Source organism: Dermochelys coriacea, chromosome 25 (assembly GCF_009764565.3).
Source record: "Dermochelys coriacea isolate rDerCor1 chromosome 25, rDerCor1.pri.v4, whole genome shotgun sequence".
NCBI lineage: Eukaryota > Metazoa > Chordata > Testudines > Dermochelyidae > Dermochelys > Dermochelys coriacea.
The window spans coordinates 8,025,283-8,040,911 of record NC_050092.1 but is presented as its reverse complement, the minus strand read 5'-3'; the positions used below and the strand labels follow the sequence as shown (position 1 = coordinate 8,040,911).

Here is a 15,629-nt window from a genome sequence, read left to right as displayed (position 1 = left end):
ACCCGCACTTTCACAGTCCCCATCTGCAGGCCAGGTAGCTGGGGCTGTGTGAGTCCTAGACTCTGTTCAGGGAATCTCAGGGCAGCCAGCATTGAGCAGGGCAGTATCTGAGTGATGCCATCGCCTCAGGCTCCGGCTACTACGGGTGGGTACCTGGAAGCTCTCAGCACCCCTCCGGCTGCACTTTCTAGCTGGAAGAACACGTCTCGCTCTCTGCCCAGCCCACCAGCCTCCTGATTGTTGGGGTCGGCTCCTAGCACTCTCGCTTCTTGGAGGGGGGGGAAGTGGGGGACTATACTCCTGCTCTCCCTCAGCCCCCTTTATCTGTGGGGTGGGGTCCTCTCCCAGGAATGGGACGTTAACATGACTGCTGCCCCACTGTTCAGAATAGCAGCTGTGACACCGACTGGGATGGGCACCAGGCTGTACAGACGAACTGCAACCTCCAGGCCCAGGCAATAGTTGGGAACAGGAAACTTGCCAGCTAACCCCAGCATGACCACATGTCGAAACAGGCCCTGGTTTAGTGGAGGAGAGAGGGCTGGGTTTAGCAGCCGTCCGCCCTCCCTCCTAAACCGCAGGCCGATCCTAGAGCCTGTGGCTTCCGGCTCCAATTGGGTCGAAGCAGCAGCTACTGGTTCTAATGTAACCTGCCTGTGCTCAGGCTTGTCTCGCTGTTCCCTTGAGCTCTTTGTCCACCTCTTGGCTCTGATCTTCTACTGACACTGGAAGCTCTCTGGGGCAGGGACTCTCTCTGTTCTGTGTGTGTGTGGGGGCGGGGGAGGCGCTAGGAGACCGCAGTACAGATAATAACCCTACTCATAACAATGCTGGCTTGACGGCTCTTGCATGAAAACCCAAATCACCCGATCATAGCAAATCACTTCCCTGGTGGCAGGGGGCCTGACTCCAGCCCCCCGGGCTTTTTGTGCGGGGGACATTGGATCAGGGGGCTGAATTCCCCCTGCCTGGAGCGGTGCACAGAGCCGCGGGGAGCTGTGCTGGACAGTTGGTTCAAGCAGACTAAAGGAGGGGAGTCTCGGGCCAAACCAGTTCAAGGAGGACGAGGGAGCAGTGGGGGGGTTCTGCTTTCCCAGGCCAGGGGGGCAATAGTGAGGGGGGTTCTGTTTTCCCAGGCCGGGGCAAAGGGCAGCAGTGGGGGGGCTCTGCTTTCCCATGCCAGCGGGGCAGTAGTGGGGGGGGTTCTGTTTTCCCAGGTCGGGGCGAGGGGGAGCAGTGGGGGGGGCTTTGCTTTCCCAGGCCGGGGGGAGCAGTGGGGGGTTCTGCTTTCCCAGGCCAGGGCGAAGGGGGAGCAGTGGGGGGGCTCTGCTTTCCCAGGCCAGGGGGGCAATAGTGAGGGGGGATTCTGTTTTCCCAGGCCGGGGCGAGGGGGAGCAGTGGGGGGGGTTTGCTTTCCCAGGCCAGGGTGAAGGGGGAGCAGTGGGGGGGGGCCGGCTCTGCTTTCCCAGGCCAGGGGGGCAATAGTGAGGGGGGCTCTGCTTTCCCAGGCCAGGGGGGCAATAGTGAGGGGGTTCTGTTTTCCCAGGCCAGGGCGAAGGGGGAGCAGTGGGGGGGGGCTCTGCTTTCCCATGCCAGGGGGGAGCAGTGGGGGGGGCCTCTGCTTTCCCAGGCCAGGGGGGCAATAGTGAGGGGGTTCTGTTTTCCCAGGCCAGGGCGAAGGGGGAGCAGTGGGGGGGGCTCTGCTTTCCCATGCCAGGGGGGAGCGGTGGGGGGGTTCTGCTTTCCCAGGCCAAGGCGAAGGGGGAGCAGTGGGGGGGGGCTCTGCTTTCCCATGCCAGGGGGGAGCAGTGGGGGGGGGCTCTGCTTTCCCAAGCCAGGGGGGAAATAGTGAGGGGGGGTTCTGTTTTCCCAGGCCAGGGCGAAGGGGGAGCAGTGGGGGGGGACGACTCTGCTTTCCCAGGCCAAGCCGGGGGGGGGGCAGCACCGCCCGTAATAGCCCCGCTCGGGCAGGTGCGCGGCGCGGCGCCTCCTCCCGGGGCCGAGGCTGGGAGTTGCCTGCGCTCCCTGGCCCGCTCACCTGCCGGGAGCCGGGCGCCCAATCAGGTGCGCGCATGGGAGGGCCCGGCCCGGGCTGCAAAACCCCCACGACGCCTGGCTCGTTTTCCGCTCCGGGACTCCGGGCGCCGTGCGGGAGCCGCCCCTGCGCCCTCTGCCCGGCCCGGGCCCCGAGTCGGGGGCGAGATGGCCCTGCGGCCCCCGCTGCGGGGCGCCAAGCCCAGCCGGCCCCCCCACTACTACGAGGGCTTCCTGGAGAAGAAGGGGCCCCAGGACAAGGTAGGGCCCCATCACCCCCCCTCCGGGGCTGTGGTCGGCCGGGCAGGGTCAGGCTCTGAGTTGCCAAGGGCTGAGCCATGGCCCTGAAGCCTCTGGTGTCGTCTTTCCCCCCCCCCACCCCAACCCCTGGCCCGCTCTGCCACACCAGCGCCCTGGCGCGGAGAGATCCGGGCAAGGAGCCAGCTCGGGGGGAAAGAAGCTAGAGCCCCCCCCTCCTAGAAGTGGCCCCGATCCCAAAGCCCAGGATCAGGCTCTTCAGGACTTTGCAGCGAGTCAGACTCTAAACCTCAAGCCAGGGCTGAACTTTGCAGGCCGGACTGGATCTGCCAGGTGCCTCCCCACAAGCTCTGGGTGCTCAGATACCATGGGGACGGGCCTCCTAGAATCGCCTGCCGTGGCTGGATCGGGTTTGCCTAGGCACACCGTGGTTTCAGCATAAGGATTACACTTTAAATCCACTTCCTACCTTAATCTGAATTCACTTTCAGGTGTAAATGATAGATGGGCAGAATCCAAATGCAAACTTGCAAAGCCAGATGTTACTGGCAGCCCCCATTTTCCTAACAAGGCCCAGTGTCAGGCTTTGGGGTACTTGAAATCCTGATTGGACTTGAGCCTGTTTCACTTGTCTAGACAAGAAAGTTGCACTGCTTTAACCTAAGGTGTGGCTTTAAACCAGTGCACTGCATAGCATGAACCCACTTATTTCAGTTTAACTCAAGCCGGTTTCTAATCGGCTTTTGCTAAACCGAAATCTGCTTGGTTTAACCGGCACTCAGGGCATCCACACAGCCCCTGGCCCCAGTTTAAATTCACTCTTTGAGTTAAACCAATGCAGCTTTCTCACGAAGACCAGCTCTTAGAAACAGCAGCCCCTGAGCGGTGCAGCTAGCCCCAGTGTTAGGGTAATCCAAGCGGCAATGGCTGGGAAATCCTGGAGTACGTGCGTAAAAGGGAGCGCAGGGTCCAGTGGCGGGGGAATGGGGTGCTGGACAGGTGATACTTCCTCCAGCTCTGTGGAAGTGCGTTGTCTGGTCTGCCTGGTGAAGGTTTCCTGTGCTCTCAGGTGTCTGTTCCATCGCAAACCCTCCTCTTGCCAAAGCTGAGTCCCCTGTCGCTTTCTACCGCGTGGTTTGCCTGGGTCATTCTTTCTGACGGTCGTTGGACGAAGTACGAGCCTGATCCTCGAGATGCTGATTGATGTAACCGGGCCCTTAGTGCTGGGCACCAGTCTGACAGCCCGAGAGGTGGCAATTCTCTTTCTGAACACTGCAAACAGTCCGCCGCTGAACCACACTTGGACGTTTAAACACACTTGCCTGGGCTCCATTTGTTAACCTGGTTGCATTTGTGGCCCCTAAACATTCCTGCCGTCTGGATTTCTGAGCACAGCTGTTTCTGGCATGGAGATAAGACGCTGTCGCATTCGCACCCTATACCTAATGGGAAGGGAGGCGCTCCTCCAGGCAGGGGACAGACACCACGCCATGTGACATGCAGGCTGTTTGTCCCAGATGGCGACTTTCACCAGCTTGCTGGCATGGGATAAGGACATCTCGGCAGGCAGTGTAATCCTCTCGGGATGGCTGAGAAGATCTGGGGTCTCTTTAGAAGCCTGGAGAATTCTAGGCCCTCAGAGTGTGGGAGTGAAATGCGACGAGCGGCATTGTCCCGTTAGTCTGGGGATGGGTAGTGATCCTATAGGCGACCCATCGGAATAACTTTCGAACTATACACTGCATTCGCTCGGCTCCTTTCCAGCCCTACATCTCAGGGTGGTTTACAAAGGTGGGTGAGGAGCATCAGCTCCATATTAGAGATGGGGAAACTGAGGCACAGAGCAGGGCACCGACTTGCCCAAGGTCACCAGTGAGTCAGTGGCAGAGCCAGGATCAGAACCCAGATCGCCTGACTCCCAGGCCTGTCCTCTTGCTGTTTAAACACCGGACTTCAAACTCACGTCAAGCACAACTTCCACTTGTGCACAGCCACACGTGAGTGTGCCATCCCCCATTCGTGTGACCGTGACATGGCTGCACTTGTGTGATGCTGATGTATGTGTGGCCTTGACATGTACCCACCTATGTGTGGGGCTGCTCTACCTGGTGAGTGTGAGATGCTGGCACCCTTCTGTGACACTGACGGCCCAAAGGGGCATGATCTTGGCAAGTGCATGCCCACAGCCATGGGTGAATTTGGCACCTTGGAGCCCGTCGGGGCCAGTGCAGCGCTGTTGGCGGTGGCGGGCAGTGCGGGCAGAGGTAGCAGAACCTTTATTTTGGGTCACAACACTTCGCTGTTGATGGCAAACAGTGAACGGTGACGGCCTTTGATTCCTGAGCCCTCCCAACCAGCCCACGCATGATGATGTCTGGGCTCTGCCCTCCCCCACGGGCCTTTGGCAGCTGATTCCAACTTGGGGCTGGGGGGGGCTGCCACGTCAGGCCAGGCCAGCATCAGCCTGTGCCAAGAATCAGCCCTTTCTCCTAGGCTCTGCCCCCACTGGTGGCAACGGGACCCCACCAGGCTGCCCCTGTTCTGGGGCTCCCATATGGCTGGAGAAAACACATGACAACGCATCGTCCGGAGGCTGAGGGAAGCCAAAGCAGCCCCCTCCGAGACCAATCCTCTGCTCCGGCGTAGGAATGCTGGTCTGGCTGGACTAACTGCCCCGGCAGGGCAGGGTCCACCATGCAGAGATGGAACCAGCCTGCAGGGAGAGGGGGTGGGCACTGTCATTCCATAGACCCCCCCCCCCCAAGAGCTGATTTGCCGTCCCCCCTACGTAACGTCCCGGGAACATTCCATGGCAGGTTTCTGGCCATGCCAGGTTTAGCACAGGGCTAGGGCATTGTTGGGGGGCAGGTATCTGCATAGTGCATGCTCACTAGGTGCCTTCCTCCCGCCTCCCTCCCCTGGGCTGGTCCCCTCTGGTCCCAGCCTCCAATGCCCCTTTGCTCTGTCCTTGTAGGGGTATAAGAAGTATTGGACAGGCCTACGGGGGCTCATGCTGTATTTCTACAACACCAGCCGAGATGTGCAGGTACGCAAAAGCCGCCCCACGGAGGAGCTGCTCTGTGGCACTCCCTGACCAGACCTGGGAAAGCCTCATGGGGGGCTCTGTCTCCTCAAAGCCTGATCCTGGCAGGTGCACAGCCACTGGGAGCTGAGGGTGCTCAGCACCTCTCTAGATCAGGCCCTCCTATCTCAAGTCTCCTGGTGGCCTCCAGCCCTGGCTGGGGGACATCCCTCCTGGGGAGGCTCGGCTTGCTAGGGTCTGCCATGCCCATCCGGGTGGCAAGGGCCTCGATCCCTCTGACCTGGGAAAGAGTCCCTTCTCTTCCCTCCCTCCCCCACCCACCCATGGGGACAGCCGTTCCCTAGAGCCACCATTAAGGGTGAGAGGCCATGGGCCTGGTGGCTGGGGAGCCAATTGGTGCCCACTGCAGGGGTGGGTTTGGTGACATGGGCACCAGCCCACTGAGACCCAGCCGACTCCTGTCAGCCATGCTTCTGAGCAGGGCTGGATTTGAACCAGCAACCCAGAAGTGTTCACACACCCACATCCCAGAGAAGAGGTGGGGGGCAGCCAGCCAGGCAGGGCTCCCTAGTGGGCACCTCTCTGCCCCGATTCCTTAGGGCCCTACTCTGGGTTGCAGGAGTGGGGCTGGCTGATTTTTTCCCCCGCACTGATCTGTGCTTCGCCCTCCACAGTACGTGGAGAAGATCAACCTGGACAACTTCGTGTCCCTGACCGATAGCTACCTTCGGAGCTTCCCCCAGGCCAGCGACGAGGGGGTGGGGCTCAGCCTGAAGCTGAGGGGGCAGGAAGTGAAGTTAAAGGTACGTTTGCCCTGCATGGCCTCTGCCTCCCTCACCCCCGTGCTCTGGGTTTTACGCCAGTAACGTGTGTTTCCCTTGCAGGCCGAGAGCCTGGAGGCTCGGGAGTTGTGGAAGGGTTTCATCATCACCATGGTGGAGGTAACGCACCTGGCTGATGTTAGAATGAGAAATCTGCCCCCCTTGCCTGCCCTCCCCTTGGCCCCCCCTGCCCGACCCGGCCCTTGCACCCCCATGTGCTCACCCCCGCCCCACACAACCCGCCCCACACAACCCACCCCACACCCCCGCTCACTGTGTACTACCCCCCCACGCTTGCTCCTGTCCGCCCCTGCCCACCCTAGATACACTCACCTGTGCCCGCCTCCCGCCAACCCTGCGCGTGCAGACACAGCCCTGCCCTCTCTCCTGCCCCCCGTCACTCCCCCAGGTATCCAGTGCGGCGAGAGCTCATCTTTGAGGGACCCTAGAGCCCTTGTCCAGGCTTGAGTCCGTGTTTCTTGACAACCCTGTCAGGGCAGGTCTCCCTCAGGTGCTCTGAGCCCACCCTGGGCTCCCCTCCAGCGGTTCCCAGCCCTGTTGTCCCATGTTGGATTCAGCCCCGGGAGGCGCTTCGTGTGGAGCCTGCCCCTGGCTGGTCAGAGTCCAGGGCTGGGAGGGGGGAGCCGCGCTGGCGCCTCCTGTTGGCTGATTCGTGGGCCGCACAGAGGGTGGGTGTGAGGCCTCCCGGGCCAGAGATGGGAGCAGCACTGAGGTCCTGAGAGGGAGGCGTCGGTGGAAGCCCCTGTCTGGTCTGTAGCCCGTTGCAGGGGAGACTCAGTGTGTCATCCCTGTCCCTGCAGATGCAAGTCCCCTCCAACCTGATGTTGCTGCCCGGCCACATCTACATGATGTCCGAAGCCCTCTCCAAAGAGCAGGAGCGACGGGCCCAGCTGAGCCAGCGCCGCACCACGAGCTCCCTCCACTACGAGTTGGTGGAGGAGGAGATGCCGGCGTGAGTGGGGCCTGGGCCGGAGGGAGAGCCTAGTGCGTGGTGGACCGGTGCCATGGGCGTGTCACTGGCATTCTCCATCCTGCCGTGTCAGGCCAGGCCACTGGTCCAGCCTGTCTGGCGTCCCCCGCCCGTGTCGGGCCAGCTCAGGCCGCTAGTCCAGCCTGTCTGGCATCTTCCCCTCCTGCCGCATCACTGACCCATCCGTACCCGGTATCCCGCTGATGGTCAGTCTGGTTCAGCATCCTGCCTTGCAAGTGGCCAGCCCCTGGCGCGTGCCCCGGAAGCGAGCCCTTCGCCCCGGCCCATGCCAACCGACGGCCTCCGTGCCCAGGGCCTCCCGCCCTCTGTCTGTGCTCTGGAGCAGGAGAGCCGCCTGGCCCCTGTTACCGTAGCCGCCCACGCTGGTGCCAGCCCACGGAGGGGAACTGAGCGGGGGTGGGGTGTGGGGGGGCTTGCAGCTCACGGTCTCCCCCGTCCTGATGGTCGCAGAGCTGCAATAGCCCAGAGACTCTGGGCCACAGGCCAGCGGCTCTGGGGGTTGGAGAGTCCTGGGTCACCCAGGGAGGGCCTGGCGCGGTAACTGGGTCCTGTCCTTGCTCCTGCATTTCCCAGCTGCTATTTCAAGGTCTCCAGGACAGAGGCCCAGGTCCTGCTGGATAGGAACCCGGACTGTGGCAACCTGCTGCTACGGCCGGGGGGCGACGGGAAGAGCATCTCGGTGACCACGCGTCAGATGCTGAACGGGTGAGAAGGCGGGGGATGTTTGGGGGCTTCCTGCTGGGGGGACAGGCCCAGGGCTGGAAGGGGGCAGGTCTGACACTAGCCTGCACGTTGGGCGGAATGTAAATCCTGGCACAAGTGTGTGTGTGTGTGTGTGAGGGGGAATCCCAGTGCACGTGGGATTGGGAGTGTGAATCCTGGCACTAGTGTTGAGAGGGGAATCCCAGTGCACGGGCTGTGATCACAAGCAGTGAGAGGGTAGGGTTGTGCAATCTCCCCATCCTTCTCTTGCAGCACCCCAGTTGTGAAGCACTACAGAGTGAGCCGCGTGGGACAGCAATATGTTATCGACATTGAGCAGCCGGTGAGTGGGCCAGTTCTGCATCCCCACCTTATGCAGAGACTGGGACCTGGGTCTGGGCCCCAGGGGGATCAAATGGCTCCTGGAAGCACAGCCACCAAGGAACGTCATGGTGATAGCAGGCATAGAAGCCAGGCCTGTATCACTTACGCTACAGGAGAATCTTTGTAAGCTCTATAGGGCCTAGGACACACACACACACACACACACACACACACACACACAGAGAGAGAGAGCTAAGCAGTTCCAGGCAGCAGTGCCCAGCTGTGCTCTCCCATTCATCCCTGTAATATGAACCAATAATGTGGCCAAAAAGCCACAGCTGTAGAAATAAGAATAACCTCGACTGTTACACCAGCTGGGATAACAGTACCAGGGGCTGGCAACCCTCATGCTGCAGGGCACATGTTGACTGCCAGCTGGGGGTCAGGAAGGAATATCTCCCCATGGGGATATTCACAGGTAAGTGCATTATGGTGGGCTTGTGCTTGTCACCGGCAGAGGTGGCGTTCTGGCTTGGATGCACAATCTGCTCCAATGGGCTAGGTGCTCTCTGCGGCAGGGCATGACTGTCTGCAGCTCACGGGCTCTTCTGGGGCCTTTGCCCCCTCCCGGCAGTGACTGGGGGTGTCAGCTAGGAGCAGAGAGCCCTGCAGGCTGGGAGCGCCATCCGCAGGCTGCTAGGCTGGGAGCAGGAGCCCTGAGGAAATTGTGCAAAGCCTGGTCAGCCTCTCAGTGGCAGGGGCCTGAGGGTGGCCAAAGGCTGAGGTTGACAGGATTTCCTTCCCCCCCCCCCAGCACCACTGCTCCTCCCTGGCCGACGTGGTGGAGTACTTTGTCTCCAACACCAAGAAGACCCTGGTGCCCTTGAGCCTGGATGAGGATTACGCAGAGAAGTTAGGTGGGTTCCCCTGTTTCAAGGGCTCTGGGTGTGAATTCTGGGCAGGGGGGCTGGGTTTGCATGGGTGGGTGAGCCAGGCGCCAGTGCATGCTGGGGGCACAGGTATGGGTGTGTGGCAGATACCTCTAGGGAGGGGCACCTGGTGCATGTGGGGGGGCAGGGCGCACATGGGGGAGGATGCATTTACATTAGATGGCTAAGTGGGGGTGGGCAATGGGGCCTGGGTGAAGGGGGCGGGGCAGGGTGGGCCCAGGGGGGCACATGCATTGACAGTGTGTGTCTGGGAGAGGGTGCCCGGACTTGGGGGGGTGGGGAGAGGGCACATGGGGTGGTAGGGCAGGGGGGAGAGGACCTCACTCCTGGGGATTCCCTTCCTGTCCCCCCCAGACACCTCTCCACCCGGTCCCTTCTGCCCCCTGCCCTTACAGGGCTGCCCAGCGTCCCCCACCAGCCTCATGCTCCCCCATGGCCAGACTCCCTCCCCTGCCAATCCCTCCAGCTCTGACCCCTCTCTTTGTGGTGTGTTTTGCAGAGTTTGTGGAGACCAATAAGGAGAATGGAGAGAGCGTCTGGGAAGCATCCATGCCCCCCTGCCCAAAGCCCCCCAAAGGTGAATGTGCCCAGCCTGCTCCAGGCGCCTGCTACTGGCTGCAGCTCAGGGGCCCTGGCTTGTTCCTCCAGGACTCGGGGCTGTTGGATTGTGAAGAATGTGCACGCCGGGCACCACAGATCTCCCATGGCCTGGCCCCAACACAGCTCTGGAGAGCTGGCACAGGGCAGCTGCAAGCTTCCCCCCACAGCAGTGCCCTGCCCCTACCAGCTGGGACTCCAGCGCTGCGAGCTTCCTCCCACAGCAGTGTCCTGATGTTTAGTGGCACCATTTTGATGTTGCATTTGACATGTCCGGTGTGCTCATCACACATGATCGCATCCCCCACGATACCCTGCCCCCCGCCCCGGCTGAATTGGAGTGCTCCGGCCTGGCCTGCTCTCCCAGAGCCCTGTATTTTAGGATCTGCATTTCCCCACTGTGTGCCAGTGCCCCTTACCTTACCCTGTGCCCATCTGGTTCCCCAGCCGGTGCCAAAGTGGAGGCAATGATTCCACCCACCTCCAGACAAAGTCCTCTGTCGAAGCCCCTTCCCACCCCCCCAGCGTTCGAGGAGGATGAAGAACAGACCTACGTGAATGATGAAGGTGAGCTGGAGTCTGGGGAGATTGGGTCCTAGCCTTGTGCTGGCACAGCTGGGTAAAATCTTGCTCCCGCTCCTGACCTGTGAATAAAATAACACTGGCCTCATCGCTGAGTCTGGCTGCCGCGGTTCTTCAGGGCAATCTCTGGTGCCGCGTGGAAGGGCACGATCCCGCCCGAGGAGGGACAGGCTGGCTGCGGGGAGCGGGAATGGGACCTGGTACTGGAGAAAAGTCTCCGGGGGAAACCCCAGACTGCAATCCCAGCTCAGGCTCTCTCCTCCCTCCCCTTCTCTCATGCGATTGTGGGTTTTTTTTCAGATGTGGCAGCCATCACGGGAACAAAGCCAAAGCCAGCCTGCTGTGAGTAAACGCACAATAGCCAGACCTTTCAGAATGGAGATAGTGTGTCGAACACAAGAGGCTATGTTGCTACAGAAGATCTATCCCCTGCCCCACCCCCACTCCACGCCTGGGTTTTGCGCTCCCCTTTTCCCCACGGCTGCCCTTGGGGCAGGAAAATGCTCCGGCCACATGCGGAATCTGCTACCCCAGACCAGCAATACAACTGGGAGATGCAGCACTCCTGGGAGCCCAGAGGAGGGTGAAAGGAGCCAGCCCCACTGGGGGATGCTGGGGGCTGTTGGGGCAGAGCAGTGGATCTAAGTGGCCTCCCAGAGATCAGGGACAGAAAAGGCTTTTGGACCCACCAGTCCATGGCTGCCAAAGTGGGATGGGTCATGTCTAGTGCTCCCATCACTTCACCTGGGGACCAGTCTCCCAGGGGGCTAGTGTAGGAGAAGGAGCGGCTCTCTGACGGTCATTGGTGAAGGGGGAGGGATCCCAGTGAAAAGGGAGGAGGGAAACCTGCAGGGCACAAAGGGAGAGGTGAAAGGACCAGCAGAGGCAGCCTGGCACAAGCAGGGCGTGGGTGGTTCGGCCTAGCGGGTAGGACCAGGAGTCAGGCCTAGTGGTTGGAGCAGAAGCAGGGCCTGGTGGTTGGTGCGGGAGCCAGGGTCAGGCTAGAGAGTGGAGCCAGAGCTGGAAACCAGGAATCGGACCTCGGGGCGGAGCCTGGGGAAAGCCAGAAATCCGAGTCGGAGCCTGAAGCAGGGAACGAGAGCGGGTTGGTGGCGGCGACAGGCCGGGTGCTGCCGGCTGGCACAAGCCGCTTCCTGGAATGTCCTCCATGCTGACCTAGCATGCCTGGGCCAGTCCGAGGTTCTGGGGGGGCCTGCCAATCGGGTCTCCCCTGGGTGGGGTGGTCAGTCCCCCAGGGTTCAGAGTGCGAGGATGCAGCTCAGCGTGGCTGGCAGCTGAGCTGGGTTCTAGTCCTCTGGATCCCTCCCCAGCCTGGCTGGGGACTGGACGGGAGCAGCGATGCTTCATGACCCAGGACTGCTGGAAACCGCATCCTAGCTGCCCAGGCCCAGAGCCACAAAGGCCTTTAGGTGCCTGATTCCCGCTGAAATCAGTTGCTGGACTGGGAGTTCGGTGGATGTCACAGTGGGAGGGCACAGATCGGGAGGGTGGCTGGGTTGGGATGGGCCGATGAGGGAGAGGAGCTGGGTGGGTGGCCCCCATCCTGCCAAGGATGCTGACCCCGTAGCCCGGCGTTGAGCGGCCCAGGGCCACCCCAGAGTTTGACTCCAGCTCCAAATGCTCCCAGTGCTCAGAAGTGACGGGGCAGATGTGGGTTCCCCATCTGGCTGCAGGGACAAGCCCTGGGGTGGGGGGTTAGGGTGGGGGGATGTGCTGGGAGGAGCCAGACTGAGCGTCTTCCCTTCTGTTTTCAGCCACAGTGGGTGCCGTGAAGGTGATTTGGGAAAGGGACGGCCAGACCAAGGCGCAGCCTGTACCAACCGGCAAGCCAGGTACAGCCATTGCCGGCTGATTTGGTGCCTGTCCCCGTTCTCCCCCCAGGGCTCTCTGCTCTAACTGCCTCCCTTTCCCATCGCGATTGCCAGAGCTCGTGCCCGAGCCCTCGGCTGGCCGCTGAGGACGCCCCTGGGGCAGTAAGGGGTGCAGGTTCCAATGGGATAAGCCCAGTTTGTCCCACAGTCACTTGGGGCCTGACCTGGCACTGCTCAGGCCCCGGGAGCCACTCGACTTGCTCCCTCCCCCAGCCCCACTGGCCCATGCAGGAGCAGAGAAACCCCCCCCCCCCCCAGGCTGCCTGTGGGGCTGGCTATTACACCTCAGGGTCTAAGCAACCCTGAGCCCCGCTGGCCCCATTGCAAAGCCCATTCTGCCACCATCTCCCTCTGCCCTGCTTGGCCAGGTCAGTGGGGCTGGGGAAGCTCAGCCCCGTGGGGAGCAGGGTGGGCGCAGCAGAGGGTGTGTGACTCCAGTGAGGGGGTGGGGGGGATGTGCCTCAGCCAGAAAGGACATAAAGGGGGAGCTGTCCCAAGTCCCTAAGGTGTTTTCATTTGACCCTGTTGGGTTGGGACCCTAGCGTCCAGGAGCCCCATACAACTGCAGGTTGGGCAATGCTGTCTGGACTGTGACCTTACCTCCAGCAGTGTGGGTAATAACCCCAAGTGCTTCTCTGGCACTTCCTATCTGTAGAGCTCCACAAACACAGCCACGTGGTACAGAGGGGGAAACTGAGGCACGGAAAAGGGACGTGACTTGCCCAGGGCATCAGGCGTAGCACTCTGGTTCGCCACCCCCTCCCATCCCCCACAATGCACTGCAGGATTTCCCCAGGGCTACCCATGCAAGCAGATCCCTGGCTACCCTCTGGGCCGAGTGATGGGAAGACTCTCTGGCCTGGGAGGTGGAGCGGGATGGGCAGGAGGAGAGGACGTGGGCTCCTGTGCTCTGATGACCAGCTCTGCACTCTTCATACCCAGCCGCTAAAGGCCAGTGTATGAAGACATCCAACAGTGCCCTCATCCTACGGCAACACGGTGGCAGCTCCTCCTGCCAGGCTACGTCATGGGTCGGAGACCTCCCCGCAGGTAAGGGGGGGGGCCCCCCTGGCACGAAAGGCGGGGCTGCGTGTGGCCATTGCCCTTGGCTTTCAGTTGACTGTAGCGCTACTGGTTATTGTGTGGCCAGAGCAGGGGGTCTGGGAGCCAGGACTCCTGGGTTGTGGTCCCAGCTTTGGTAGGTGGTGGGGACTAGTGGCTAGCGCTGATGACGGCAAGTCAGGACCTCTGGGTTCTAGTCCCGGCTCTGGAAGGGTTCTGTACCCACCTTCTCTCTCCCCGTAGACATATCAGAGGAGCTGGCGCGGAAGCTACGGGAACGAAGAGCCAACCTAGAGAACTGACCCGCTGCCCTGCACGGATGGCCTGGCGGGCGAGGAGGGTTCTGCTGGGAACACAGGGTTCCAATCCTCTCGGGGAACAAAACCTTGGCCCCAAACCTCTCCTGACCCTTGTGCAGCGTTGATCACGTACCCAGGGCCCGGCCCTTCTTCTCTGGCCCTTTCCCAGGACTGTGAGACACTGGTTTGTGGGGCTCCCAGCACCCTTTGCCCAACTGCTGCCTGACCCAGTGCAGCACCCCCCCCGGCTGAGATAGCCTTAGCTCTGGTCCCTTCAGTGGTTTTTCTAGGGGCAAGGCTGCCACTTCGCGCTGGGCCCTGGCTGTTCCCTTTCTGTGGCTCAGAGTGGCTGCCCCTAAGCCCAGTGGGATGTGATCTGTGGGTGCCACATGCCTGGACAAGCAGCAAGTGCCAAAGGGAGGGAACGATGCCCCATGGGTGGATCTGGGTGCAGCCGTGTGTCCTTGCCACCAGAGAGGAAGCTAATCCAGATCCCGGCAGGCTGCGACTGGCCCTGCTGCAGAGCAAGGGGGTCTCTGCGGGTAACACCAGAGCAGGGAGGGAGCCTCGGGTTGTGTGCTGTTCTTGGACTCGATTGCCTAGACCAGGCCCTTTGCCTGCTGCGGATCAGGCTTAAGAGGCAGGGGAGATGGGTGTTGCCTTCCTATGCCCAGTCTGCTTTGGGGTGTTTCACAGTGCGGGGTAAACCAAAGGCAGAGCTGAGGGGCACACCGGTGCCTGGAATGCCAGTGGGGCTGGAAGCTAGAATTGAGGGGCAGTGGCAGGGCTGGCCAGGGGGCATCCCAGGGCTAGAATAGCAGGGGGGCTGCAGGTTAGGGTTGGGGGGCATCAGCAAAGCTGTATGTAGGGGGAGCCCAGGGCAGTCCTGAAGTGGGGTGCATTGACAGAGGTGGGCCTCGGGACAGCCCCTTGGCTGGATCTGAGGGCCCTGGCCGAGCTGGGAGTGGGGCCCAGGGCTGGTACAGCAGAGAGCTCCAGTTTGGAACTGGGTGTGCTGGCAGGGTGGTGTGCGGGAAGGTCTCATGGCCCCTGCCAACACTACCTAGGACTCTATCCAGGGAGCTCCTCAGTCCCTCCCCCATGTCTACACTCATCAATCAGAACAGCCAGACTGGGTCAGACCAATGGTCCATCTAGCCCAGTGTCCTCTCTGCCAACAGGGGCCAGTGCCTGATGCTTCAGAGGGAATGAACAGAACAGGGTTGTTATTGAGTGATCCAGTCCCAGCTCTGGCAGTCAGAGGCTACAGCCACCCAGATTATGGCATTGCATCCTTGACCATCTTGGCTAATCACCATTGATGGGCCTGCTCTCCATGAATGGATCTAATTCCTTTTTGAACCCAGTTATACTTTAACATCCCCTGGCAAGGAGTTCCACAGGTTGACTGCATGTTGTGCGAAGAAATACTTCCTTTTGTTTGCTTTAAACCAGATGCCTATTAATTTCATCGGGTGACCCCTGGTTATTGTGTTATGTGAAGAGGTAAATAACACTTCCTTCTATCATATCCTTTAGTTGTCTCTTTTTCAAGCTGAAAAGTCCGTCTTTTCAATCTCTCCTCCTATGCAAGCTGTTCCATGCCCCTAATCATTTTTGTTGCCCTTCTCTGTACCTTTTCCAATTTCAATATATCTTTTTTGAGATGGGGCGACCAGAACTGCAAGCAGTATTCAAGGTGTGGCTGTACCATGGATTTATATGGTGGCATTATGATATTTTCTTTCTGATTATCTATCCCTTTCCTAATGGTTCCTAACACTGTTTAGCTTTTTGGACTGCCATTGTACATTGAGCGGATGTTTTCAGACAATGATCCGCAATGGCTCCAAGATCTTTCTTGAGTGGTAACAGCTCATTTAGATCCTTAATTCTCCTAAGTCCATCTGGGGAAAAGATCCTACATTCCTCTCAGCGTGAATCAGTACTTTTCCAAGTGTCAAATTCCCTTTAAAGCCTCAGCCAAGAATCATTCCCTCTCCCAGGGAAGGGCCCATCCCCAACCCCCATGTCCTTTTCTCTGATCTGTGCA

At 60.5% G+C, this 15,629-nt stretch overlaps 1 protein-coding gene across 2 annotated transcripts; it reads left to right on the top strand.

Moving 5' to 3' along the window:
* The first annotated feature begins 2,100 nt into the window (after window positions 1-2,100).
* On the top strand, window positions 2,101-15,004 carry STAP2 (signal transducing adaptor family member 2). Of its 2 annotated transcripts, none has more exons than XM_038384122.2 (14): window positions 2,101-2,295; window positions 5,267-5,338; window positions 6,010-6,138; window positions 6,220-6,276; window positions 6,978-7,129; window positions 7,742-7,873; window positions 8,144-8,213; window positions 9,009-9,111; window positions 9,644-9,721; window positions 10,189-10,308; window positions 10,624-10,665; window positions 12,105-12,176; window positions 13,158-13,265; window positions 13,521-15,004. In XM_038384122.2, exons 1-14 carry the CDS (start codon window positions 2,203-2,205, stop codon window positions 13,577-13,579), a joined length of 1,287 nt encoding a protein of 428 aa, XP_038240050.1. In that variant the 5' UTR covers window positions 2,101-2,202; the 3' UTR covers window positions 13,580-15,004. The 2 variants fall into 2 exon arrangements, with proteins under 2 accessions (XP_038240050.1, XP_038240049.1); XM_038384121.2 differs by having other exon boundaries at window positions 12,099-12,176; window positions 13,521-15,001.
* Window positions 15,005-15,629: the final 625 nt, after the last annotated feature.

Bases quoted from the DNA above. Each gene is read 5' to 3' on its own strand.
- STAP2 (XM_038384121.2), top strand. From the start codon at position 2,203: ATGGCCCTGCGGCCCCCGCTGCGGGGCGCCAAGCCCAGCCGGCCCCCC. The intron at 7,874-8,143 runs GTGAGAAGGCGG...CTTCTCTTGCAG, and splicing joins ACGCGTCAGATGCTGAACGG to CACCCCAGTTGTGAAGCACT. The intron at 10,666-12,098 runs GTGAGTAAACGC...TTCTGTTTTCAG, and splicing joins AAAGCCAAAGCCAGCCTGCT to CCACAGTGGGTGCCGTGAAG.